The sequence below is a fragment of the Cervus elaphus genome, chromosome 25, assembly GCF_910594005.1.
Source record: "Cervus elaphus chromosome 25, mCerEla1.1, whole genome shotgun sequence".
In the NCBI taxonomy this organism is placed as follows: Eukaryota; Metazoa; Chordata; class Mammalia; order Artiodactyla; family Cervidae; genus Cervus; species Cervus elaphus.
Genome location: NC_057839.1, coordinates 21597013 through 21623109, shown reverse-complemented (window position 1 = coordinate 21623109; position 26097 = coordinate 21597013). Strand labels below are relative to the sequence as shown.

The 26097-nt window shown below is 37.7% G+C and overlaps 1 protein-coding gene across 1 annotated transcript in view; it reads right to left on the bottom strand.

The window, feature by feature from the left end:
* The window catches only part of DEPDC1B (DEP domain containing 1B), a 92308-nt gene that overhangs the window by 33863 nt on the left and 32348 nt on the right, over positions 1-26097 (bottom strand). The window contains exons 3-7 of the mRNA XM_043887676.1: positions 19159-19294; positions 15022-15149; positions 11637-11767; positions 9668-9715; positions 3871-4011 (exon numbers count right to left, since the gene is read on the bottom strand). Of these exons, the coding sequence (XP_043743611.1) occupies positions 3871-4011; positions 9668-9715; positions 11637-11767; positions 15022-15149; positions 19159-19294 (584 nt within the window). The remainder of the gene's footprint in view (positions 1-3870; positions 4012-9667; positions 9716-11636; positions 11768-15021; positions 15150-19158; positions 19295-26097) is intronic.

Sequence of the window (26097 nt, the reverse complement as noted above, 5' to 3'; positions counted from 1 at the left end):
GCCATATATGACAAACCTACAGCAAACATCATACTCAAGAGTGAAAAGCTGAAAGCATTTCCTCTAAGATCAGGTATAAGACAAGGATGTCCACCCTTGCCCCATTTTTCAACAGTTTTAGAAGTCCTAGCAACAGTAATCAGAGAAGAAATAAAAGAAATCCAAATTAGGAAAGAAATAAAGTGGTCAGTGTTTGCAGATGACATGACACTATACATAGAATCCTAAAGATGCTACTAGAAAACTACTAGTGCTCATCAGTGAATTTGGTAAAGTTGCAGGATGCAAAATTAATACACAGAAATCTGTTGCATTTCCATATGCTAACAATGAAAGCTCAAAAAGAGAAAGAGACAATTCCAGTTACCACTGCAACGAAAAGAAGAAAACACCTAGGAATAAACCTATCTAAGGAGGCAAAAGACCTGTGCTCTGAAAATGGTAAGATGCTGATAAAGAAATTGAAGATGACAAAAATAGAAAGATATACCTTGTTTGTGGATTAGAAGAATCAATACTGTCAAAATGACTATACTACCCAAGGCAGATTCAGTGATATTTCTATAAAATGTCATTTTTCACAAAACTAGAACAAAAAATCTTAAATCTGTATGGAAACACAAATAGCCAAAGCAATTCTGAGAAAAAAGAACGGAGCTGAAAGAATCCGGTTCCCTGACTTCTGCTTATACTACAAAGCTACTGTCATCAAAACAGTACAGAACTGGCACAAAAACAGAAATAAATCAATAGAACAGGAAAGAAAGCCCAGAAATAAACTACACACCTATGGTCAATTAATCTATAACAAAAAAGGAAAAGCCATGCAGTGAAGAAAGGACAGTCCCTTCAATAAATGGTGCTGAGAAAATTGGACAGCTACATGGAAAAAAATGAAATTAGAACATTCTTTGACACCATGCACAAAAATAAACTCAAAATGAATTAAAGACCTAAATATAAGTAAGGACACTATAAAACTCTTAGAGGAAAATATAGACAGAACACTCTTTTGACATAAATTGCAACAATATCTTTTTCAAGCCATCTCCTAGAGTAATGGCAATAAAAACAAACAAATGGGACCTGATTAAACTCAAAAGCTTTTGTACAACAAAAGAATGGGGGCAAGGGAGGGGACATATGTACACCTATGGCTGATTCACGTTGATGTTTGACAGAAAACAAAATTCTGTAAAGCAATTATCCTTCAATTAAAAATAAATTTTAAAAAAAGAATGGGGGCTTCCCAGGTGGCACTAGCAGTAAAGAACTTGCCTGCCAATGCAGGAGACATAAGAGATGAGGGTTCAGTCCCTGGGTTGGGAAGATACCCTGGAGGAGGGCATGGCAACCCAGTCCAGTATTCTTGCCTGGAGAATCACATGGACAGAGGAGCCTGGCAGGCTATGGTCCACAGGGTTGCAAAGAGTCAGACACAACTGAAGCGACTTAGCACACACGTATAGCTAAGGAAACCATAAAGAAAACGAAAAGACAACCCACAGATGGGAAAAAATATTTGCAAACGATGTGACTAAAGGGATTAATCTCCAAAATTTACAAATAGTTCCTGTGGCTAAATATCAAAAAAACAAACAATCCAATCAAAAAATGGGCAAAAGTCTCAACATTTCTCCAAGGATACAGATGGCCAAGAGGCATATGAAAAGATAATCAACATCAATAATTATTAAAGAAATGCAAATCAAAACTACAATGAGATATCACCTCACATCAGTCAGAATGGCCATTATCAAAAAAAATCTACAAGCAATAAATACTGGAGAGGGCCTGGAGAACAGGGAACCCTCCTACACTGTTGGTGGGAATGTAAATTGATACAGCCACTATGGAGACAAGTATGAATGTTCCTTAAGAACTAAAAATAGAGCAATATCAAAAATAGAGCTAGAGTGGGATCCAGCTATCCCACTTCTGGGCATGTATCCAGAGAAAAACATGGTTTGAAAGGATACATGCACCCCAATGTTCACTGTAGCACTGTTTACAATAGCCAAGACATGAACGCAACCTAAATGTCCATCGATAGATGAATGGGAAAAGAAGTTGTGGTACATATATAAATGGACCTACTCAGTCTTTAAAAGCAATGAAACGTCATTTGCAGCAACATGGATGTACCTAGAGATTATCATACTGAGTGAAGTAAGAGAAAGGGAGATAACATGCTATCATTTATATTTGAAATCTTAAAAAAATGATACAGATGAACTTATTTACAAAACAGAAACAGACTCAGACTTAGAGAACAAACTATGGTTACCAGAGGATGGGCAGGAGGGAGGGGTAGACTGTGAATCTGGAACTAAAATGTACATACTCCTATATTTAAATAGATAACCAACAAGGACCTACGTATAGCACAGGGAACTCTGCTCAATACACTGTAATAGCCTAAATGGGTAAAAAAACAATGGATACAGTTGTTTATGCATAACTGAATTACTTTGCTGTACATCTGAAACTAACAACATTGTTAATCAAATATACTCCAACATAAAATAAATTTTTTAAATACAATTTTTCCAAGTTCTTTTGTTTCAAAATCAGATCATTTTACCATAAAACATTATGAAAATGGAAAATGACAAGAAAATCTAAGAATTGGTTTGTAATCTTGTCTTTGGAATTATTTTACCAGTGGCATAAAGGCACTAAGTAGCTATGAAGAGAATCTACTCAATTAGTCCTTATGCATATTAAACAACAGCTAGTACTCATCATCAGGCATGATATTCACAAGTACACAAGCCTCCAATACTCCCTGGTGGAAAACAAAATATCAAGAAGACCCAGTGGTCTCAAAACACTGTAACAGGCCTAAACCTTCATCTGTTCTTAATTTTGATCTCTCTGAAACAAACTCCCTCTTAGATACATGATTTAAAATTGTTCCATGTTGCTTATTATCAGAAACCCTATGAAATCTTAAAATTTAAAGTATTGTGCTAAGAGATTAGGTATATTACTCACATATTGCTGATTGTTAGGATACTATGGCAGCATACATACTTTCTAAGAAGAAAATTAGACAGGAGAAAGGGAAGAGAAGGGGAAGCAAGAATGAGAAAGGGAAGGAAGCATGGGAAGGTAAAGACTGTTGAACTCTACAACACTCAAAACCAAAACGATGTTAATTTCTACAATTTACATAACAGAATATGATACCCACACAGTGATTTGGTCATTAAAGCAAACATTTGTTTACAAGAAAACAATAATACGTATTCAACAATCACGATAGGAACAGAAAAAACTGATTTCCAAGGAGAAAGGAACACTATCAGAAAGACCTACACCAATAATACTGGTTTTTCCTTCTTTTACCATGTTTCTTGGGCAGTATACAACATTTTGAAATATAAATATATGTAAGAAATCACAATAAGTTTTAGAGAATAATAGTTACTATATTTATTTTACATGTCACAAATAACAAATAATCCTACAAAACCCTGTTACTTCTATAAAAAGATTTCTAAATGATTATCTCTCATGGTTGACTATTCATGAAGTCATATCCAGAGTAGTCATGAACAGTAAATGTCAAATTTACATTCTTCTCTATCAATAAACATATATATATATATATTTTTTAATAAAAATGACATGAACATATTCTTTCCTAAGAAATAAAAACTACTGGTCCATGTTTAGGTTTATTAATAGAGCTTAACTATTTTCTTTTCTTCCTGCATACAGCAAGACTCCAACCAGGCCAGCAGCTCATTTGTTTTTATTTCAAAAATACTACGGAAATTGGGCTAACAGAAGTCTCAAGATAAAGAAAAATGAAATGTTTGCATATAAATAATGAAGATACACGTTCACTATATTCCAACTTACCTAATACACTGACAAAGGCATCAAAAAGGTGAAACGTAAGTAGAGGCTCTTTCAAATGACCATAGTAATCAGCTATAGTTTTAAAGACATCTTTTTCAAATCCTAAATACATAGGCTGCTTCAAATCTGAACAATTAGGCCCTGTTAAAAAAGAGAAAGAAAAATATTAGTAAGGCAATAACCTTCAAATATTGCTATTAGTCTCTGTGCATATACATGGTATGTATAGATATGCAAAATCAGAAAAGTTTTCAAGGGGAAAATTGATATCATACATTTTACTTACATAAATATGCTTTATGTCTAAATTGAAGTCTTAAACAATGAGAAAAACACTGGCTTACTTCCATTTTCAAAAAAAAAACCCGACTCTTTTATGACCTTCTGAAAGGCATTTTTATTAAATGCAAACAGTGATCATTTTCTTTGACACATGTAATATTTGCCTAGTCTAATATGGCAACTACCTCACATATATAACAGATAATCTATAAAGCAATTTTTAAAGCTTTTAATTATTTTATCACTGCTATCTTATAAAGTTCTAGAATTAGAGTTGAGTGAAATAACAATTCCTGCCTATAAACAATTTTAGACTAATAAGAATGTATACTCTTTTTTCTGAAGGAGATTTTACATTGTGTCTTAAATTCATTCTGATTATAAAATTCTCCATTTGATCACCATCAAAAGATAATGTGTATTAAAAAACATTTTTTTAATGTTAAAGCTGCTCAAACAGAGACCGTGGAAGACTAGGTAAAGTGGCCTCTAAGTTCCTATTCAATTTTTTGATCTAAGTGTCTAGGTTTTATTTGCCCAATGCTTTTGAGTGAATAGTGGCATTTAATGAATTTTTAATAAACAAAATTATAATAGAAAATAATACCAAAGCAGAATCAAACTGATGTTTTCTGCTAAAAAGAAGTTTAAATATAAAAGATAATTTATCAAGCAGAACCATATTGCAAATAACTCTAAGAAACTTGGAACAACCAAAAAACCAAGAGGCTTGGAATAAGTGAAGCAAAGATCCCCTTATATCAGGGACCAAAGAGGAACAAGAAACGCTTAGCTCTCTACGGTGAAAGTCAAAGTGTCGGCTGCTCAGTAGTGTCTGACTCTTCGTGACCCCATGGACCACAGCCTGCCAGGCTCCTCTGTCCATGGAATTCACCAGGCAAGAATACTGGAGTGGGTTGCCATTCCCTTCTCCAGGGGATCTTCTCTACCCAGGGATCGAACCCAGGTCTCCTGCTCTGCAGGTGGATTTTTACCATCTGAGCCATCGGAGAAGCCCCAAGCTCTCTACCGAGCTGGCAGCAAAGGGCCACAACAACCCACATACAGATGGAAGGGTTTACGTCTCCAAGTGGAGAGAGCAACTCGATCTGCAAATGCCTGAGGGAAATGGCAAGTGGTCCACTGCCACTGTGGTTGGCCAACATTGTCTATTTCCATCACAGCATGGAAGAAAGTGATGTTGACTATATTCGTCAGTTCTGAGCCAGCAGAACATTAAGACTAAACGACTGTACCCGAACAGATTTCTACCCTCAGGACAGCAGAAGAAGCCAGTAAAAATTGAAAGCAAATCCTTCCTACAGAATCACTGTAACTAATGAGAAAGGATCAAACGAAAAAAAACAGCTAAGGATTCTGGGCCTTCACATCTCCAAGCCATTAAGACACCGTGAAAACAGCTTTTTGTCAGTCTCCTTAAAAAGTCTCTTACCTTTTAATGTTCTATATGCTGCTTATAAAAACTTGGACTAAGATAATGAAAATTATTAAATGTGTGGTACCTCATTAACCTAGTGGCAAATATAGCCATTTTTACTTGCTTCTTCCTCTAAAATATCCCAAGCTTAGTCAGTTGAAATAGAGTGACATGTCTTAGCAAGCAATACACGTCACCTTGAACTATTTATTCCCTCTAAGGATAAGTATGCAGTTCATTCTAAGTAGTTGTATCTCTTACAGAACACTTTATCATTCTTGACAAAAACATGCAAAAACAAGCCAAGAAAAAGTTTTCTTTCAAATGCCAGTGCATGGCAAGCCCATGAGAGAAGGCTAAGTTCAAAGATCTGTTGTTTTTCTATCATGTTGAATTTCAGAATATATTTTTAAATCCAGTTTTTATAAATGTTATTCCTGAAAGACTTTGGAAAAAGAACTGTTTACATCAACTTTTATTAAATTCTTGCAATCTACGTGCACAAGGAAGAAAAACAGCTAACCTGGTTTTGCATTTTTTATTTAACATCAGTCCCTCACCTATGGTCAACCATGATAGCACCCAGGTCTGCAACAGATCGCCCCCAAGGAAGAGATAAGCAGTAAACCTACAGAGTAAGAGGCATGAGGCCTCCGAAAGTCTCATATCCTTTCTGTTCCCTATTGGGCAACAATAATGGAAACCCAGATTCAGTAAGGATAAGGATAAGCAACAGACTATGACTGTGACAGACTCATAGTAAATTCAGGAGATGGGGGATGAGAATTTGGAAAAATCAATAATTTTATAAAATTATTCAAAAGGCTGACCTCGCTCTTTGGCTACTTTTTTTCGTTGACACACAAGCAAGCATCTTTATGGATGTGCCAACCATTTCTCAAGTGCAGCACTTGACACATGTAGGATGGGTCCCCATTCCCAAGAATTTCCACCTAACCTAACACTACCTCACACATGTGGAGAACATGACTAAGTCAACCCTCCTATCTTTTCTCTCCACTGGTAATCTCAGTTAGTCTGACCTTTCTGCAGAAGTTTCATGGATTATATTATATATAAATCTCTCAAGCGGAAATTACACTCTTCATTACATTGTGATCACCGCTGAGAATTCAACATCATAACTACACCTTAATATACACTTTACAACATATTATAGCTTAGATTTGTTATACTGGCTTCCTCTTTTCACTCCCAGTTGACCAACTTTCAAGATCCTTAATTTTCCAAAAAGTCATACATGGGTCATTTAACCCATTCATAGCTTCTATTTTGTCTTTGCCAGCTCTGGCCAAACATATAATTTAGATTAATTTCTTTAAAATGATTGAGTGAGAATAAAAAGCATTCCTCCAAACTAAAACCACAGGACTCAACATCTCAGATGTTCTAAAACATGAACCAAAACCCAATGAAAATCTTAATAAACTCAGAGAACTTTGGTCTTCACACAAACTAACATTGTTATTCATATTCAGGATGATAGTATATCATCATTTTTATATCATCACTAAGATCACCCACAGTGAGTTGAACAGTTACTTTAGTTTCATTCTATAATCAAACAAAACTAATCAGTGAAATTAATAATTCAGGGCTTACTAATTTAATAATTTATACAGCAATCTCTATACATGCTAGTCTTGCTCAAAAGGGAGGAAAGAAACTACCTCTCTGAGGTGATCTTTAAGACTCTAAAGAGTTTATAGACCAAATATCACCATTACCACTCAGCTAAGATAACTAGAATTCTTATTACAATCACTTGTTTGGCTTAAGCCATTAACCATTAGAATCCCTTCTTTGAGTTAAGACTTCTAAAAATTCCAGAGAAACAGTTGTGCTAGTGAAATACTCTAATAACTCATTTCTTCACAGTGCCCATGATATCCTATGAAGAAGACTTCATATGCCTATGAAAACCTTCAGAGGGATCACCTTGTCCAGGCCCCTCATCTGATAGCCAAATTACTGAAACAGTCTTTCTTGTTTCTCTATTTACAGGTTCTTCTCCTTCCAATCTATGCTGCACACTAATTAGATTTGTCTTCTAAAATATTTCTCTCCAACTTAAACCATTGCCCTATAAAAAGCCAATGGGAAACAGAATCTGATGAGTAAACTAATGATGTAAATATACGGCATACTTAGGAATACATGCTTTAGGAATAAACTGCTGACAGGCATTTATCTATTACAATATTGTTTTCAATATTACTAATTATTCTTTTCTGTGATGAAGCATTCAAAAGAAGCAGTGTGGTTGCTATTTGCAGTGCGACTTTACCCACAAGAAAACAGAAGTACAAAAATCCCTTTTAAAATGCTCTATAAAAAAAATAATAAAAAAATAAAATGCTCTATAACTCAGCCCTTTCACTAAGTCACAAATAGAAAGCCCAGAGATAAATCCATGTACCGATGGACACCTTATCTTTGACAAAGGAGGCAAGGATACACAATGGATAAAAGACAACCACTTTAACAAGTGGTGCTGGGAAAACTGGTCAACCACTTGTAAAAGAATGAAACTAGAACACTTTCTAACACCATACACAAAAATAAACTCAAAATGGATTAAAGATCTAAATGTAAGAACAGAAACTATAAAACTCTTAGAGGAGAACATAGGCAAAACACTCTCCGACATGAATCACAGCAGGATCCTCTATGACCCACCTCCCAGAATATTGGAAATAAAAGCAAAACTAAACAAATGGGACCTAATTAAAATTAAAAGCTTTTGCACAACAAAGGAAACTATAAGCAAGGTGAAAAGACAGCCTTCAGAATGGGAGAAAATAATAGCAAATGAAACAACAGACAAAGGATTAATCTCAAAACTATATAAGCAACTCCTGAAGCTCAATTCCAGAAAAATAAAAGACCCAATCAAAAAGTGGGCCAAAGAACTAAACAGACATTTCTCCAAAGAAGACATACAGATGGCTAACAAACACATGAAAAGATGCTCAACATCACTCATTATTAGAGAAATGCAAATCAAAACCACAATGAGGTACCATTACACGCCAGTCAGGATGGCTGCTATCCAAAAGTCTACAAGCAAAAATTGCTGGATAGGGTGTGGAGAAAAGGTAACTCTCTTACACTGTTGGTTGGAATGCAAACTAGTACAGCCACTATGGAGAACAGTGTGGAGATTCCTTAAAAAACTGGAAATAGAACTGCCATATGACCCAGCAATCCCACTCCTGGGCATACACACCGAGGAAACCAGATCTGAAAGAGACACGTGTACCCCAAAGTTCATCACAGCACTGTTTATAATAGCCAGGACATGGAAGCAACCTAGATGCCCATCAGCAGATGAATGGATAAGGAAGATGTGATACAAATACACTATGGAATATTACTCAGCCATTAAAAAAAATTCATTTGAATCAGTTCTAATGAGATGGATGAAACTGGAGCCCATTATACAGAGTGAAGTAAGCCAGAAAGATAAACACCAATACAGTATACTAATGCATATATATGGAACTTAAAAAGATGGTAATGATAACCCTATATGCAAAACAGAAAAAGAGACACAGATGTACAGAACAGACTTTTGGACTCTATGGGAGAAGGCGAGGGTGGGATGTTCTGAGAGAACAGCATCGAAACAAGTATACTATCAAGGGTGAAACAGATCACCAGCCCCAGTTGGATGCATGAGACAAGTGCTCAGGGCTGGTGCACTGGGATGACCCAGAGGGATGGGATGGGGAGGGAGGCGGGAGGGAGGATCGGGATGGGGAACACATGTAAATCCATGGCTGATTCATGTCAGCGTATGGCAAAAACCACTACAATATTGTAAAGTAATTAGCCTCCAACTAATAAAAATAAATGAAAAAATAAAATAAAATGCTCTATAACTCAGCCCTTTCACTAAGTCATAAATTTATCACTGAAAGCACAGGAATCCCCACTTAACTGCCAGTCTCACAGGTGTCAAATCAATCTTCAGGCCATTGAGCAAAAATATTTTGTAATTCAGGGCACTAATTTCTGTCAATTTCATAAAAATGGCAGATAATTAGTACTCACAATTTGCCAAACACTTCATAGCTGACAGTACCCAATGAGGAAGTTCTTCTGCAGAAAAAGGAAAATAAAAAGATATTTTATTCAATTACATATAACTCAAAGTATTATATACATAGTTGGTAACATAAGAATGATACTTGTACCAAGTAATATGAAACATATCGGGCTAATCACAAATCACTTACTTATGTATCAGAACACTGAAAAGATAAAAATTTTTCCTTAGCAGCAATGTTACAACTCATTCTTATATAAACCATAACTGTAAATTTTTCTCAAGACAAGATGTACTTGTAAAGCTTTAGGGAAAAGAAGAAATTTGATAGTTTGTTCCAAAGAAATAAATCAATTATCCTAAGAATTATACAAAAAGAAGAAAAACACAGAAAAAGCAAAAGTATGAGTCATCAAATGCATTTATGAAACCAGTTCACCAAATATCTTTTAAAAAAAAAAAAAAGGTGAGTTCTGTTATGTCCAATGTTCAATCACTTTACAAGCTTCAATTTTCAAAATGTTTAAGGCAAGAAAGTGCCACTGACATATCAGTACAGGCTATCAGTATTAGGACAGCCTTAAAATAATAATGATTAGCAATGCTACAAAAACCCCAGCTAAGCTTTTCGGTACCGGCTCTCTTCCCCTGGCCCTGCCACAGACATCTGATGGACCAGCACTCACGCTTGTCCTTGACACCTTCTCCACTGTCTGTGAAACTGCAAAGACACTGGTTGACTTGTGTTAGGGCTAATGAACCTGAGGCTTGTGAAATGCTCTCTTCTTTCTCAAGCACGTACTTAATAAAACAAAACTGATCATCCAGCTGTAGCTGGAAGTATTCATGTCTGCTGTACTCAGGAGAATGCAGAAGGATTTTAAATGTATTTCAAAGGCAAAAGCCCCTCTCATTCTATGTAACTTAGTTTTATACATTGTTATTAACCTGACAATTCAGGAAGTCACAAAGCTATTTATTTCTGTTTCCTAACATTCTCCATTCCTGATACATAGGCTTTAAAGGAAAATTGTTTCAGGTTTCAAAGACACATTCTGCTCCTGTCAAGAAACACGGCCTAGAAAAACCTCTTCCCTTCTCACTGCTCAGGCTCCTTCTAGGCCAGCTCTGCTTGCTGCCCAGGAGCCTCCAGCGCTTCATTTGATATTAATTTATAAAAACCCGAAAGTAATGACAAAACCCACTGGAAAAAAAAAAAAAAAGTATTATACCATCTTCCCACATCCAAAGGTCATTCTAGCTCCAGCTAATTCCTAGGATCAAGAGTTTGAAGTAAAAGAAGCAGCAATCAAAGAGTGCATCCAATGTGGATCCATCCCTTATTCAGGGGAAGGAAATTTTTAAATCAGTTTGAGGACTCTGGCTCACTACAGTTACAAGCACTTTATTTTTCTTAGTCAAAAATCAGGACAGGGAGTTGCTATATGTTCCTTTTCCCCAATTTGTAAACTGGCTTGGAGTAAAAAGGCATAAAAAAATTACAACACCTTCAACATCTAAAAAGCTACCTTTGTAAAAACAGGGAAAAATGATATAAACCAAGACTATCCCTGAAAATCTGACACAAAGACACCATAATGGAAAGCTCAATGAGAGCTCTGAAAATCAGTCAGGCCCCTGGACGCCCCTAAAAGTTGACTCAAAGAATCTGTTAGGCATTAAACTTACTTCTCAGGGATTTCCTGGAGATGATAAAGAACTACTTTATACTACCATGTGGCTACCAGTGAACTAGCCTCTAGATGGATGTGGCTCAGGCCTTCACTCCTGGGTATTTTCATCTTTCTAGGACAGTTCCTGAATTAGTATAAAGGTCTTTGGAAGTAGGCTAAAGCTTTACAGAATGAGGGGGTAAACTTGTGTAGGGTTTAGGGAAAGGCCAAATAGAAGGAGATGGACTGTACAGTCAATGCACTCAGTCAACTGAGAACAAAATGGCTTTTATGCACTTACTTGACTTGTCATCAAGGATAACAACTCCTTGCTTGCTCACACTGTATACATTATGGATGATGAACTTGGAGTTGACAAGTGTAATGTCTAAAACCTCTTCTAAGGAATCCAGGCCAAGGATTTTCTGTAAACTAAAAAGATAAACCATGATTAATCACTTTTTAAAAATCATCTGCCCAAGACCCAGCACTATAAAAGATCTTTAAAATGTGCTGTTTTCATGTGTTTAACCTGATTTTTATGGGGTAAAAAGGCCAGACATTGAGTATATAAAACAAACTTTAAAAAGACCCCTTTGTCATTAATGTAGTACTTCACTAACTTAAAAGCATAACACACTGAATGTCAAGAAAATTATTTTTAAATTACATATTATAATAACAAAAACCATCTTAACCAATGATAAGAAACTGCTACGAGTATATCTTTATAAAATTTCTTTTAAAAAACCTGCTATGTCATTGTTAACTTTAGTTATCTACTGTATATCATATATCTAGAAGCTCAAATTTTCCATTATATATTTCAATAAGCTTAAGATTTCAGTGTAACTAGAAACTTTAAAAACTTTACAACACTAATTATTAGAGAAATGCAAATCAAAACAAGTCACCACCTCACACTAGTCAGAATGGCCAACATCAAAAAGTCTACAAATAATAAATGCTATAGAGGGTGTGGAGAAAAGGGAACCATCCTTTACTGTAAATGGGAATGTAAATTAGTGCAGTCACTATGGAAAACAGTGTGGAAGTTCCTTAAAAAACTGAAAATAGAGTTACCATATGATCCAGCAATCCCACTCCTGGGCTTATATCCAGAAAAGATGAAAACTCTAGTTCAAAAAGATATATGCACCCCAAGGTTCACTGCAGCAATATTTACATAACCGAAGTGTCTATTGACACATGAACAGATAAAGACGTGATACATATACACAATGGAATATTACTCAGCCATAAGAAAGAATAAAATATAGACATTTGCAGCAACGTGGATAGACCTATAGACTATCACACTAACAGAAGTGAGTAAGAAGGAGAAAAATAAATATTACATGATATCACCTACATGTGGAATCTAAAAAAATAATACAAATCAACTTATTTACAAAATACAAATAGACTCACACACATAGAAACAAACTTATGGTTACCAAAGGATAAAGATAATTTCAAGAAAACCAGAGACACCAAGGGAACACTCCACGCAAAGGTGGGCTCAATAAAGGACAGAAATGGCAGGGACCTAACAGAAGCAGAAGATATTAAGAAGAGGTGGCAAGAATGCACAGAAGAACTGTACAAAATAGATCTTCATGACCCAGATAATCACAATGGTGTGATCACTCACACTCGCCTAGAGCCAGACATCCTGGAATCTCACATTCAAGTGGGCCTTAGGAAACATCACTACAAACAAAGCTAGTGGAGATGATGGAATTCCAGTTGAGCTATTTCAAATCCTGAAAGATGATGCTGTGAAAGTGCTGCACTCAGTATGTCAGCAAATTTGGAAAACTCAGCCACGGCCACAGGACTGGAAAAGGTCAGTTTTCATTCCAATCCCAAAGAAAGGCAATGCCAAAGAATGCTCAAACTACCACACAATTGCACTCATCATACACGCTAGTAAAGTAATGCTCAAAATTCTCCAAGCCAGGCTTCAGCAATATGTGAACTGTGAACATCCAGACGTTCAAGTTGGTTTTAGAAAAGGCAGAGGAACCAGAGATCAAATTGCCAACATCTGCTGGATCATAGAAAAAGCAAGAGAGTTCCAGAAAATCACCTATTTCTGCTTTATTGACTATGCCAAAGCCTTTCTGTGGATCACAATAAACTGTGGAAAATTCTGAAGGAGATGGGAAACCAGACCACCTGACCTGCCCCTTGAGAAACCTGTATGCAGGTCAGGAAGCAACAGTTAGAACTGGACATGGGACAACAGACTGGTTCCAAATAGGAAAAGGAGTACGTCAAGGCTGTATATTGTCACCCTGCTTATTTAACTTATATGCAGAGTACATCATGAGAAATGCTGGGCTGGAAGAAGCACAAGCTGGAATCAAGATTGCCAGGAGAAATATCAATAACCTCAGATATGCAGATGACACCACTCTTATGGCAGAGAGTGAAGAGGAACTGAGAAGCCTCTTGATGAAAGTGAAAGAGGAGAGTGAAAAAGTTGGCTTAAAGCTCAACATTCAGAAAACTAAGATCATGGCATCCGGTCCCATTACTTCATGGCAAGTAGGTGGGGAAACAGCGGAAATAGTGGCAGACTTTATTTTGGGGGGGCTCCAAAATCACTGCAGATGGTGATTGCAGCCATGAAATTAAAAGACGCCTACTCCTTGGAAGGAAAGTTATGACCAACCTGGACAGCATATTAAAAAGCAGAGACATCACTTTGTCAACAAAGGTCCGTCTAGTCAAGGCTATGGTTTTTCCAGTAGTCATGTATGGATATGAGAGTTGGACTATAAAGAAAGCTGAGCGCCAAAGAATTGATGCTTTTGAACTGTGGTGTTGGAGAAGACTCCAGAGAGTTCCTTGGACTGCAAGGAGATCCAACCAGTCCATCCTAAAGGAGATCAGTCCTGGGTGTTCATTGGAAGGACTGATGTTGAAGCTGAAACTCCAGTACTTTGGCCACCTAATGCGAAGAGCTGACTCATTGGAGAAGACCCTGATGCTGGGAAAGATTGAGGGCAGGAGGAGAATGGGACGACAGAGGATGAGATGGTTTGATGGCATCAACGACTCAATGGACATGGGTTTGGGTAAACTCCAGCAGTTGGTGATGGACAGGGAGGCCTGGCCTGCTGCGGTTCATGGGGTCACAAAGAGTCGGACACGACTGAGCGACTGAACTGAACTGAACTGTAAGGATAAAGGCGAGGAGGAGGGATAAATCAGGAGTATGGGATTAACAGACATGTACCACTATAAACAATATAGATAAACAATAAGGATTTACTATAAAGCACAGTATATTGAACTATATTCAATATCTTGTACTAACCTATAATGGAAAAGAATCTGAAGTTGTACACCTGAAACTAACACAATATTATAAATCAACTAGAGTTAAATTTTTAAAAATAAAAATATTTAACCAGTAGATATTTCTAGGTTGTGGGAAAAAGAAAAAAAAAAAAACTTTTAAAGCTCTATTCTTAATTACTATAAATGATAATAGAAAATTCCCTGAATTCAGTTAAAGTCTGCTTGCTAAGCAGGATAGGTGCAAATAATGCACTCAAAAGTTGAGATTTTTATACACAGTTTCAGAAAATTAAGTATGCAGAGTAGCAGAGAAGCAAAACAAAACAAAACAAAAAAACAATATTAAAGATCTCATTAATATCAAATGCACATACTATGATAATGTCATAGACTTCCAGATCTCTTCTACATTGGCCTCTGTCAGCTGTCTGCGGTGGACAAGACGGCAAGCCGGAACCTCTCCAATAGCAATACTGTGACGCTTGTACCACATCTCAGAATTCTAATTGGGGGTGAGGGAGTGGAGAAAGACAGAAAGAGAGAACAAACATTTCAGTAGACAGTGGTATGATTTTATGAAAAACTTCTTTGATTTGGTTATTTTTAAACTTGATTTAAATAATCATTTAAAATATAAACTTTCTTTGCATGGACTACAGAGTAATAAAGGATAACTCTTAAAGATCAGATCATATCATAAATGAATAGTCAAGAATTGCCAAAGAGCTATAGCAATAAGCAAGGCATTAGCTATTTTCTCCTGTGGGAGTGCCAACTAATCAGTGAAGCAGCAGTGATAAAACTTCATTAATTAAAAATTAACTTGAGGAATATCAATCCAAATTCACACACTATTCAAATTAAGTGACTGCTTACAATAACATTAAAGTCTATTACTTTCGAGAACTCTTTTAAAAAAATAAATAAATAAATAAGAAAAGATCAAGTAAGTAGAATGTTAGATAGCAGTCCCGAGACCTTAGACATCTGAAGAGGGCGGGCAAACAACAGTAAAACCAGGAAGAAAAACTAAAGCCCAAAGAGGTGAAGTAATCTGCCCAAACTCACACTGCTTTAACGCTTCAGTGTTCTTAGCATCTCCCTTCTCACATTTAGGCTACTAGACAGAAGTCTTAAAACTCCCTTCTGGTAATCACAGAAAGGAACTTTTGAACTTTTAAAGGCAAAACATATAAGAAGTCATCTACAAAGTGCTTTTATTATAAAAGGTTTTTGTAGACGTGTCATTATAGAAAAATCTTAATTGGAAAAAATGAGCTGTGAAGTTGTTCTTTGATATGGTTTGGGGGTTTATTTTTGAGAATTACTAAACTGCAAAAGAAACTTGAAGATCATGTGGATTTGTACTTTTTTTTAAACCATCTAAATTAGGTGTTCTCTTTTGACAGTAGGAGTGTCAGTTGTTGAATTCCCTAGCCAATTCATTTCCACAAGTTATCTTAAACAAATATTCAATTATTTATCTGTAAAGATACTGCTAATTAAATTGTTTACACATAGAACGAAAAAGTTGAAAACATGGTATAATACATATCTAACCGTGAAGGACTGGATAAACCATAGAACTTTACAGAAAAGATGCAGATATTAAAAATGATACTAAATGTTTGATAACATTAAAAAATGGACACAATATACTGTTCTAAGTGTAGAATACAGGCAACCAAAACAGAACAGCATGACCTCATTACAGTGTTAAAAACATGCATAGCAGTGGGAGCTCAACATGTCTATGTGCCACCCCAGACAGACAGACATCCTTGCTGGCAGGACAGATGTCCTTGCTGGGCAGGACAGGTGTGCCCCCGCAGCAGGGCATGGTGCCCCACAGCCTGCACTAGGGTGTCATGTCCCCTCCACCCCCACAAAGCCTCATGACCAAGCAGAATTTCATGCTGATGAAGCAGCAGGCCATGTGGGGTAAGGTCTACAGCCAGCCCCCCGACATGCGCTCCCCACAGGGCTCCCTCCTGGGCCTTCCGCCCCAGCAGAACCTCATGATTTCCCACCACCTGCGGCAGCACAGTGTGTCTCTGGACAACCAGATGGGCTACATCCCGGCTCCGGGTGGCATGGCCAACCTGCCACTCTAGCGGGCCCTGTGAGGGGCTGGAGCTGGGGCCATACTGCAAATATGACAACCTTTAAAAAAAATGCATAGGAAAAAAATAAAAGAGTTAATATTAATTCTCTCTGGATGATACTATGAGTAATTTTTTCCTTTTGTCTCTATCTATGAACAACTCTATTAATAATGGCAATAGCAATTAACAGTTTTTCAAAGCCTGTGTGTCAGGCACCCTTGTAAACACACTATAGATATGAAGTCACTTGAGTATCATGACCATCTTACCCCAGGGGAGTGTTATCATCCCACTCTCACCAAAAAGAAAACTTAGACACAGACGCAGCAAATGAAACAGAGAAACAAGCTTGCACAGCTAATAAACGAAGAACCAAGATTCAAACCCAGCAGTCTGTCTCCAGAGCTCACTCTCCACCTGCTGCCTGTCAGCAAACACAACAAATTGTTTTATTTGCTGCACTTCATTTTATTTTATATAATGACTAGGCAAGAGAGAGGACAGGACAGAACAAAAACAAAACCAATAAGAAAAGTGGAGGCAGAGATAGAAAGAGGGAAAGTAAGATAAAAAAAAGGAAGACGAACTCAAGTGCTTTAAAAAAGATGGACTGTTTCTCTATTGACTACTAACATCATCAATCTAACAACTGCATTGAGGCCCAACTGAGAAAACATCCTAGTCTGCCATTTTTTCTCTGGACAGTTCCCAAGAAGCAGAGCCCAAGCATTAGAGGAGCTGGAACAAGTGAGGATCTCAAACCTCCACCACTTAATTTAAGGTTAAGGCAAGAAAAAGGCAAGAGCAAGGTTATCAGAAATATCCAAATAATCAGGGACATGACAAGCTATGGGAGGGGGGAATGGGTGATGAATCAGAGTCACTGGCAGATGACCTCAGGATTGCTGAAAATGAGAAACCGAAAACAGATGAGAGAAGAGAGAAGACACTGTCTTCTTCATTGGTGCATGAAAGTGACTAACGAGCAGCTGGTCTTCCTAGAGGTTCACAGAACCAAAAAGAACAGAAAAGGGAAGTTATTATATTGATGACATATATACACATTAGTTTAATATGGTGTTTTACCTGTTGTGTATAAACAACACTAGATGACCTTACAATGAAAAAACATCTGCTGAATAACCACTCTACTGATTGGGGTCATATTAGGTGTTTAAACACAAATTTCTTTTTTTAAAAACGAACCTGATTTCATGGAGCTTATATTTTAGAGCACAGAAACTATCAGCTAGAGCTTAATTAACTTCTCATTAGTAATGAATTAAATGATCCTCAAATACCCTTTGTGCTCACTCTTTCAGAGTAGTCCCACTGTTTCCTAATCACCTATCACTGTATGAGCTCTTCTGGAGGAAAAACTATATCACATTCAACTGTATCTGTAGAACAGGGCACAATGCATGGCACATAGCAAACACTCAATAAAAGTTTGTTGCAAGAATAAATCAATGACTTTCAAATATGACCTCTCATCTAACTTCCAGGGCCCTTACCTCCACCTGCCTGTTAGACATTTCCATATAATATCATCTACCTTTATCATCAAGCATAATTAAAACTACATTCATCACTGTCCCTAACAAATCTGCAAGCCCATAGGGAGTCCCCATTTCTGTCACTGGTCTCACTCCTGCATTATTTCTGATAAAGGCTAAGCTGCTTAATTACTCTCTCCAGACTGAGATACAATATAACCACATTCAATCTCATTGCCTAAAAATGTTTACAACACACCTCTGCAAATGTAGGAACTGGACATCTAGTCCTATAAGACTAAACTAACTTAAAACATGGTTGTTAGTACAATTCTTTAAATAAATTGCCTATAGAAGTTTTTGTCTACATTTTATTTTTTAGCATTATCTCAATCTTAGTAGTTTTCTGTTGGGGATATTTCAAGAGAAAAGTATGCTTCCAAAAAGGCAGTTTATTCTACAATGTGCTTAGGTTTCTCCAAACTATACCTTTGTTCATATTATCAGGGCTCGCTCCACAATTCTCCATGTCCCAACCTTTACACTTTCAACTGGTAATAATTACAACAAAGTTCAGGAAGAGGAGACAAAAAGGGAATTGAGGAAATTACAGAATAGAAAAGAAAAGGAAATTACAAGGGAGTTTTATGAGAAACCTGCTCAGTCTAAATGTATGAAAACGGGTACCACCTATTCAGTCCAAGTGTCAATGGGCAAGAGTGAAAAATGCAAAAGCCAATCTTCTTGTGCTACTAGTCTCTCAGCTACTGACAGCTAAGATATTGTTTTAAAGTGCTTTCACACCACTATTTCCAAGGGACCAACAAAAAAACTGGACTAAGCCTAAAGGTTCACAGACTTTTTCTCTCTCTCCGGCTGCTAGTTCATCAGCTTCTATAATGGCACTTACCATCACAAGTGGCCTCACCGGGATGCTCTCTTGTGAAGTGCCTGGTGGGGGATCATTCCATTTTGGAAATTTAATAGCATCCTTTTGATATGGAGGCCTCTTTGGATAAGGCTTCAGGGGTGAAGAAGGAGGAAATCTAAAAACCAAGAAGAAAATTTCTATTATTGCAGTCAATGGGAAATACAGATATTTTAACAGTAATCCCCACTTCTTGTACCCTTGAGAATTTATATAATTCCAAACTTCGGATAATCAATTCATACTTAAATCATTACACACATCTAATTGCACCCAACAATATATGACTTTTTAAAAACATTCATCCATTGCGTCCATCAAATCACCTTTATGAAGAAAAAACAGAAGTCAAACATGTGACACATTTTTAAATAAATAAACCTTGTTCTGTCACTTGATTTTCATGATTAAAGATGTTTTTAATGGAACCCTAACCCTGAAAAGAAAGTCATTTCTTTCACCCAGCTCAAAACCCTTACTGCCATCTAACTCCAGCTGAAATTTTTAGCTGGTTAGTATGCAAGTAAGCTTCCCTGGTAGCTCAGATGGTAAAGAATCTGCCTGCAGTGCAGGGACCTGGGTTCAGTCCCTGGGTTGGGAAGATCCCCGAGATGAGGGCATGGCAACCACTCCAGTATTCTTGCCTGGAGAATCCCCACGGACAGAGGAGCCTACAAGCTACAGTCCGTGGGGTCGCAGAGTCAGACACGACTGACTGACTAGGCACACGTGCAAGATGAAATTACTGATAGATAAAACTTCAGTAATACTTGCTCAGGAGATGAACACTAGAACAAAAATCATTTGGCCTAATATTTATTTTCATAACTGTTTATTATAAAGATTAACCCTCCTTTCCTTGAATATCTAACACTTCACACTGAGATTGCAGCTACAGTCTAAAACTTCATCTTGGAGACAGAAAGCTCCCCAGGACCCTTATGCTATCCTTAGTCTTTCAGTCCAACTCTCTGCAACCCCTCAGACTGCAGCCTGCCAGCTCCTCTGTCCATGGGGATTCTCCAGGCAAGAACAGTGGAGTGGGTTGCCTTCCTCCAGGTCCCAGTATCCTTATTCTGCCATTTATACCCCTTCCCTGCTTTTATCCACCCTAGGTATCATCATTCCATGGACAAATACATAGAAGTCTAAATACAATCTGACTCTCTTTAAACTGGTCTAGGGCATAGCTGATAAAGAACAAGAGGCAATTAAATACATATTTTTCTCAGAGCATCTTTTTCTGTTAGCTTGCTAGAGAAGGATAGATCGTACTGCATTGAAAAAGTAACATAAGAACTCTAGTTCTTAAAAGTTGACATAGAAGTTAATAGGTAAAGACTTCTATTTTTATTTTTTATTTATGTAAGCCAAACAAAAGGCTTAAAATCTTGTCCATGATATCCATAAACAAGTAATCCAAATAAAACATAAAGATACTATTCATAAGGCAACTGCAGAAATAAGGAAATTTTAAATGTCTACAGTTAGCAAGGAAAGTCTCTATCAAGGTAAACCAGAATTATAAATAATAAGAGTACTATGGAGAAACATTTCAAGAACAGTCACAATAGACCTCAAAAAGGATGACTAACAGAGAGCAGCTGAGTTCCATCTTCTGAAAAGAACATCCAAAAACCATACTTTATTTGAAAAGTCAGTTTTGAGTAAGGGAAAAAATGAGATCTGGAAATCATTAAATTAAATTAAAGATAAATAAACTGAAAGAAAGCTTACATTTTTGGTAATCAAGTTACCAAGGCAGGTATTTCCAAACAATTACAATTTATAAATTAAATGAATCTCTAAAACCAGTGAAAGTTATTCTGCTTTGTAAGTAAACGCTGGCTTACCGCAGTCCAATCCTATTTCTTAGAAGCCAACAATCACATCCAAAATATAGCAAGTGTGTGCACACACGTGCAGACACATACACACAAACTCTCACATTCATATACACATGCGTGCATGCATGCTAAGTCGCTTCAGTAGTGTCCCGACTCTCTACAACCCCATGGACTATAGCCCGCCAGGCTCCTCTGTCCATGAGTCTCCAGGCAAGAATACTGGAGTGGGTTGTCACGCCCTCCTCAAGGGGATCTTTTCAGCCTAGGGATCAAAACTCTATCTCTTATGTCTCCTGCATTGGGAGGAGGGTTCTTTACCACTTGGTGCCACCTGGGAAGCCCTGACATACATATAATAATTCCAGGGAATTCACAGACCACCCACCTCTCAGTCCTTTAAAAATTAAACATAACCCCTACTCCCATTCCATCACTCAAATCCACTGCTTACTTCTTTTCTCCATTCCCTCACTATAGTGTGAAAAGTATGAACTTGAGTTTCAGCCTTGGCTCTCTCACAAATTGTCTGTTTGTCCTTTGGAAAGTTAAAGTGTCTCTAAATCATAGCTTTTTCACTTTTAAATAAAGGAATTAAATTGGATGATCTGTAAGTTTCCTCCTAGATTCAAAATATGTTGCTTGTCTTCCCACACTCAGAAAAAAAAAAAAAAAAATGATATCTTCCCAGGACCAAGGCAACATTTCTTTTGTGGAGAACTGTGACCAAAGAGATACCAGGGAGTCACCTTCTTCCCCTGCCCTGATAAGATGAGGTCTGCGCTACAGCATCTGCAGCCATTAACATCAGTAGCTGATGCAGTTCCCTTCGTACCTGACTGGCAATCTGGCAAGAGACAAAAATGCAGAAGAGCTCCCTCTAGTGGACTACTTGTATTTTGTGCATTCAAAGTTTTCAATTTCTAACATTTTAATCATGTCATCTGCGGCTTGAAAATCTGTTAGAGATGATCTATTCAAATGTCACATTTTTCACTTAGGGAAATTAAGGCTCAAAAGAGGAACACAACTTACTACAAGCCTCACAGCTAACTGGCCAAGAGAGTAAATCTTGCACAAAAGATTTGCAAACCTTTTAATAAGAAAATTATGAAGTTTTATTAAAAGGTATCAAAGAATTAAATTGACAGAAATATCATATTAGTGAATAAGAGGATTCAATATCATAAAATCTCAATGCTCCTCATGAAGATATATAGTTATAATGAAATTCCAACCAAAACATAGTTTTTCATGACACATGATAAACTGATTCTAAAATTTATATGGAAACACAAGCGATCAAACATAATTAAGACATTCATTCTTAAAAATGAAAAGCAAAGTGAGGTGACTTACTCTACCAACTTTAAGCTAATTAAGATACTATGGCAGGACAATACTGGTGGTATGGAGCATGATTTCTCAATTTCAGCATTATTGACATTTGGGGCTGGATGATTCTTTGCTGTGGGAGGCAGTTCTGTACATTATAAGATGCTTAGCAGTAAGCCTGGCCTCTATTCTCTAGATGCTAGTAGCACCTTCTCCCAAGTATGACAGCCAAAAATGTCTCCACATATTATTCCCTGCAGAATAACCCCCAGCTGAAAATCAAGAGTACAAAAAGGCAATCTAAGACAAATACCCACATGTTTAGAAACCTCATTTATGACAGAACAGACATGACATATCAAAGAAAGAGAACCGACTGTTCAACAAAGAACTCTGATCCAAGTGGCATCCATTTGGGAACAGTGAGGCTGCACCCCTGTGGCCAACGTAAGTTCCAAAGATGTCTTGCAATATTACCTCCCACCTACATGCGCTTCTGCAGTGTGATCCTGCCACTTCCCTAACAAGAGGCAGAGTCTTGTTAGGGTGAGCCATCTCTAATTACTTTGATAAAAAGAAGATGGCAGAAGTGACAGTGGCAGTTCTAGGCACTAGCCTTTAACTGGCCTGAAACTTTTCCTCCTGCCTCTTGGAACTCGCGCTCATCACTCTTGCAAAACTCTCTCCTGGAAACCATTCATCATGTAAGAAGTGCAACCACCCTGAGCCCAGCGCACTACCCTGAGCGATGCCTAAGCGATAGGAAGAGGCCTGAAAGGGGAGAGTCTGCATGAAAAGAAATTGAGGTCAAGGAGCACAGAAGTTCCAGGTTTGTGGATGGGTCTCAGCAGTACCAGCTAAAACCAGCAGTACCTTTCTAAAACCCACAAAATTACATAAAAATTACAATGATTGTTTTAAGCCACTAAGTTTGCACATAGCTTTGTTAAACAACGGATAACCAGAATAGATATGTGTGGCATTAGGGCCAGGCAGTGAGTGGAGGCCTAAAGGGTCTCAGAGACACATGTTAGTGAAGGCTGGAAGAACAATGACGAGGTTGTTACTGAAGATGGAGAAAGGCCCATGTTACACAGTTACATAAAGTTCAGTTACAACTGGCACTTTCAGTAACAAGGTAAATACAAAAGGTAGGCCTGGCTAAGGACTCTTCCAGGATGAATGGTGAAAGTGCCAACTTATTTCTTTTAGCCTTGATAACAAGATTTAGACAGAGAGAGATAAACTAAAGAAGGAACTTTTTAGCTTTTAAGCAAAATTTAGAGGAACTATAAGAGTCGTGACTTGATGATTCAAAAATAAAGCTAGTTCCATCCCTAATCTCTCCCAGCAAAAGGTTCTCAAAGTAAAAATGGCCTTATAACAAATATCAGATTCAAGCTGTTGCTAGTAAATTATTGTCTCAGAGTAATCACAAGTGTGTGGCTATAAACCGTTTGCTATAACCTCAGAAAGATTTAGGGCAGTACCTTATAAAGCAGCACTTTAGGAATCTTAGAGTGTTGTACCACAGCAGACTTAATAACAGAGTAGAGCCTATCTCAAAGAGATTTACGAATGTGACTTTTGTCTAATGGATTAAAGCACAATAAGATCCACAGAAACAGTACTAACAGAATCGCCACTGGTTTCAATAGGCAGGTAGCTAGGTATGAGCAGAGAAATGGGGAGAGAGGACAGTTGGCAGGAAATCATACATCTTAAAAACAGCAGGCACCCGTGGGCAGCCAGAGAAAAGCAGGAACCTCTAAACTGACAGGAAACCATATATTTTGGGTCATAAATGTCCTGGAAGCAGACAAAGAAATGTGTGGAAAGATGGGAATCTCCTGAGTCCAAACATAACCTGTTACTCATTATGTTCCCATTACAACAAAAGTAGACTTACAGATAAGAAGTACCCATTATGCACCAATACCATGAACCTCTGATCTAAGCTGAGGTGAAAAGCCAAAGTGTTAGTCGATCAGTTGTGTCCGACTCTTTGCGACTGCAGCCCACCAGGCTCTTCTGCCCACAAGATTCTCCAGGCAAGAACACTGGAGTGGGTTGTCATTTCCTTCTCTAGGGGATCTTCCCAACCCAGGGATCGAACCTAGGTCTCCTGCATTGCAGGCAGATTTTACACCTTCTGAGCCACCAGGTAAACTGAATAAGGACAAAAATCCCTCCTCCCTTTGGGAAGATGGAGCTGGGATGAAAATCAAGGAATACAACCCCCAAACTCCTCCTTCCCCAGTGAATATTCCACCCCTTCATGTGTATGCCCCTCATAAACAACTTGCCAAAGACACCTAGGGCAGCAGCTCCATGCCTGTCTGCTTGCTCTCCCTGAGAGCAGGTCCTTGCTTAAATAAGGACCTCCCTGCGCTATCTCCAAATTCTTTTGAGACAAAGAAAGGACCTTAAATTCACCAGGAGCACATTCATTTGCTGCTTTATCTCCCTGCTTTATCTGCAAATTCTTTTGAGACAAAGAAAGGACCTTAAATTCACCAGGAGCACATTCATTTGGACTAAATTATTTCAAATTAAAAAAAAACAATTAAGAATCTCAAGCTTTTATAAGCAGGAAGCATCTTAGAAAGCTATTCCACTGCAATCATGGACCAAAATGACTCAGAATTTAGAGCTAAGAATTTAGAGCTAAGAGTATAAGGGCATAGCCAGGAACCACATAGAATCCAGGAGGCAGAACTGTGACCTAATCAAGGAATAGCAGGCATGTTTCAAGTATATAATAAGTGTTACATATGGGTTCAATTCAGTTCAGTCGCTCAGTCGTGTCCGACTCTTTGTGATTCCATGGACTACAGCACGCCATGCTTCCCTGTCCATCACCAACTCCTGGAGCTTACTCAAACTCATGTCCATAGAGTCGGTGATGCCATTCAACCATCTCATCCTCTGTCATCCCCTTCTCCTGCCTTCAATCTTTCCCAGCATCAGGGTCTTTTCTAATGAGTCAGTTCTTCGCATCAGGTTGCCAAAGTATTGGAGTTTCAGCTTCAGCATTAGTCCTTCCAATGAACACCCAGGACTGATCTCCTTTAGGATGGACTGGTTGGATCTCCTTACAGTCCAAGGGACTCTCAAGAGTCTTCTCCAATGCCACAGTTCAAAAGCATCAATTCTTCAGTGCTCAGTTTTCTTTATAGTCCAACTCTCACATCCATACATGACTACTGGAAAAACCATAGCTTTGACTAGACGGACCTTTGTTGACATACGGGTTCCTGACTGCTATATGCGATGCCATAACAGAATACATTTTGAGAGTTTTGACGAAGTGGGTGAATGTAGTTTCAAAATAAATGTTGTTGTGGTCAGATTGTATTTTTCAAAGATGACCACAATAATATCTCCCTTTCTTTATGCTTCTTCCACAGTGTGGCTTTGACACTCTCCATCAACAGGAGGAGGTTATTTTTATTTCCCTACTCCTTTGAATTGGAGTGAGCCCCATGATTGTTTTGACAAATAGAACAGACAGAAGTGACATTGTGAACTCCAGGCATAGATCTTAGCTGCTTGGCAGTTTCCTCTTCTTGCCTATTGGAAATACTAGCTCTTGGGATGCTCATTCTTGGAATACACCTCTTAGAAGTCAACAACCACATAAGAATAGCAACTACCCAAAGCCCATCATACTGCAAGAAGCATAACCCAAACGGAGATGCCCTAGAGGATAAAAGCTCAGGTAGAAAGAGAAAGGAGCCAA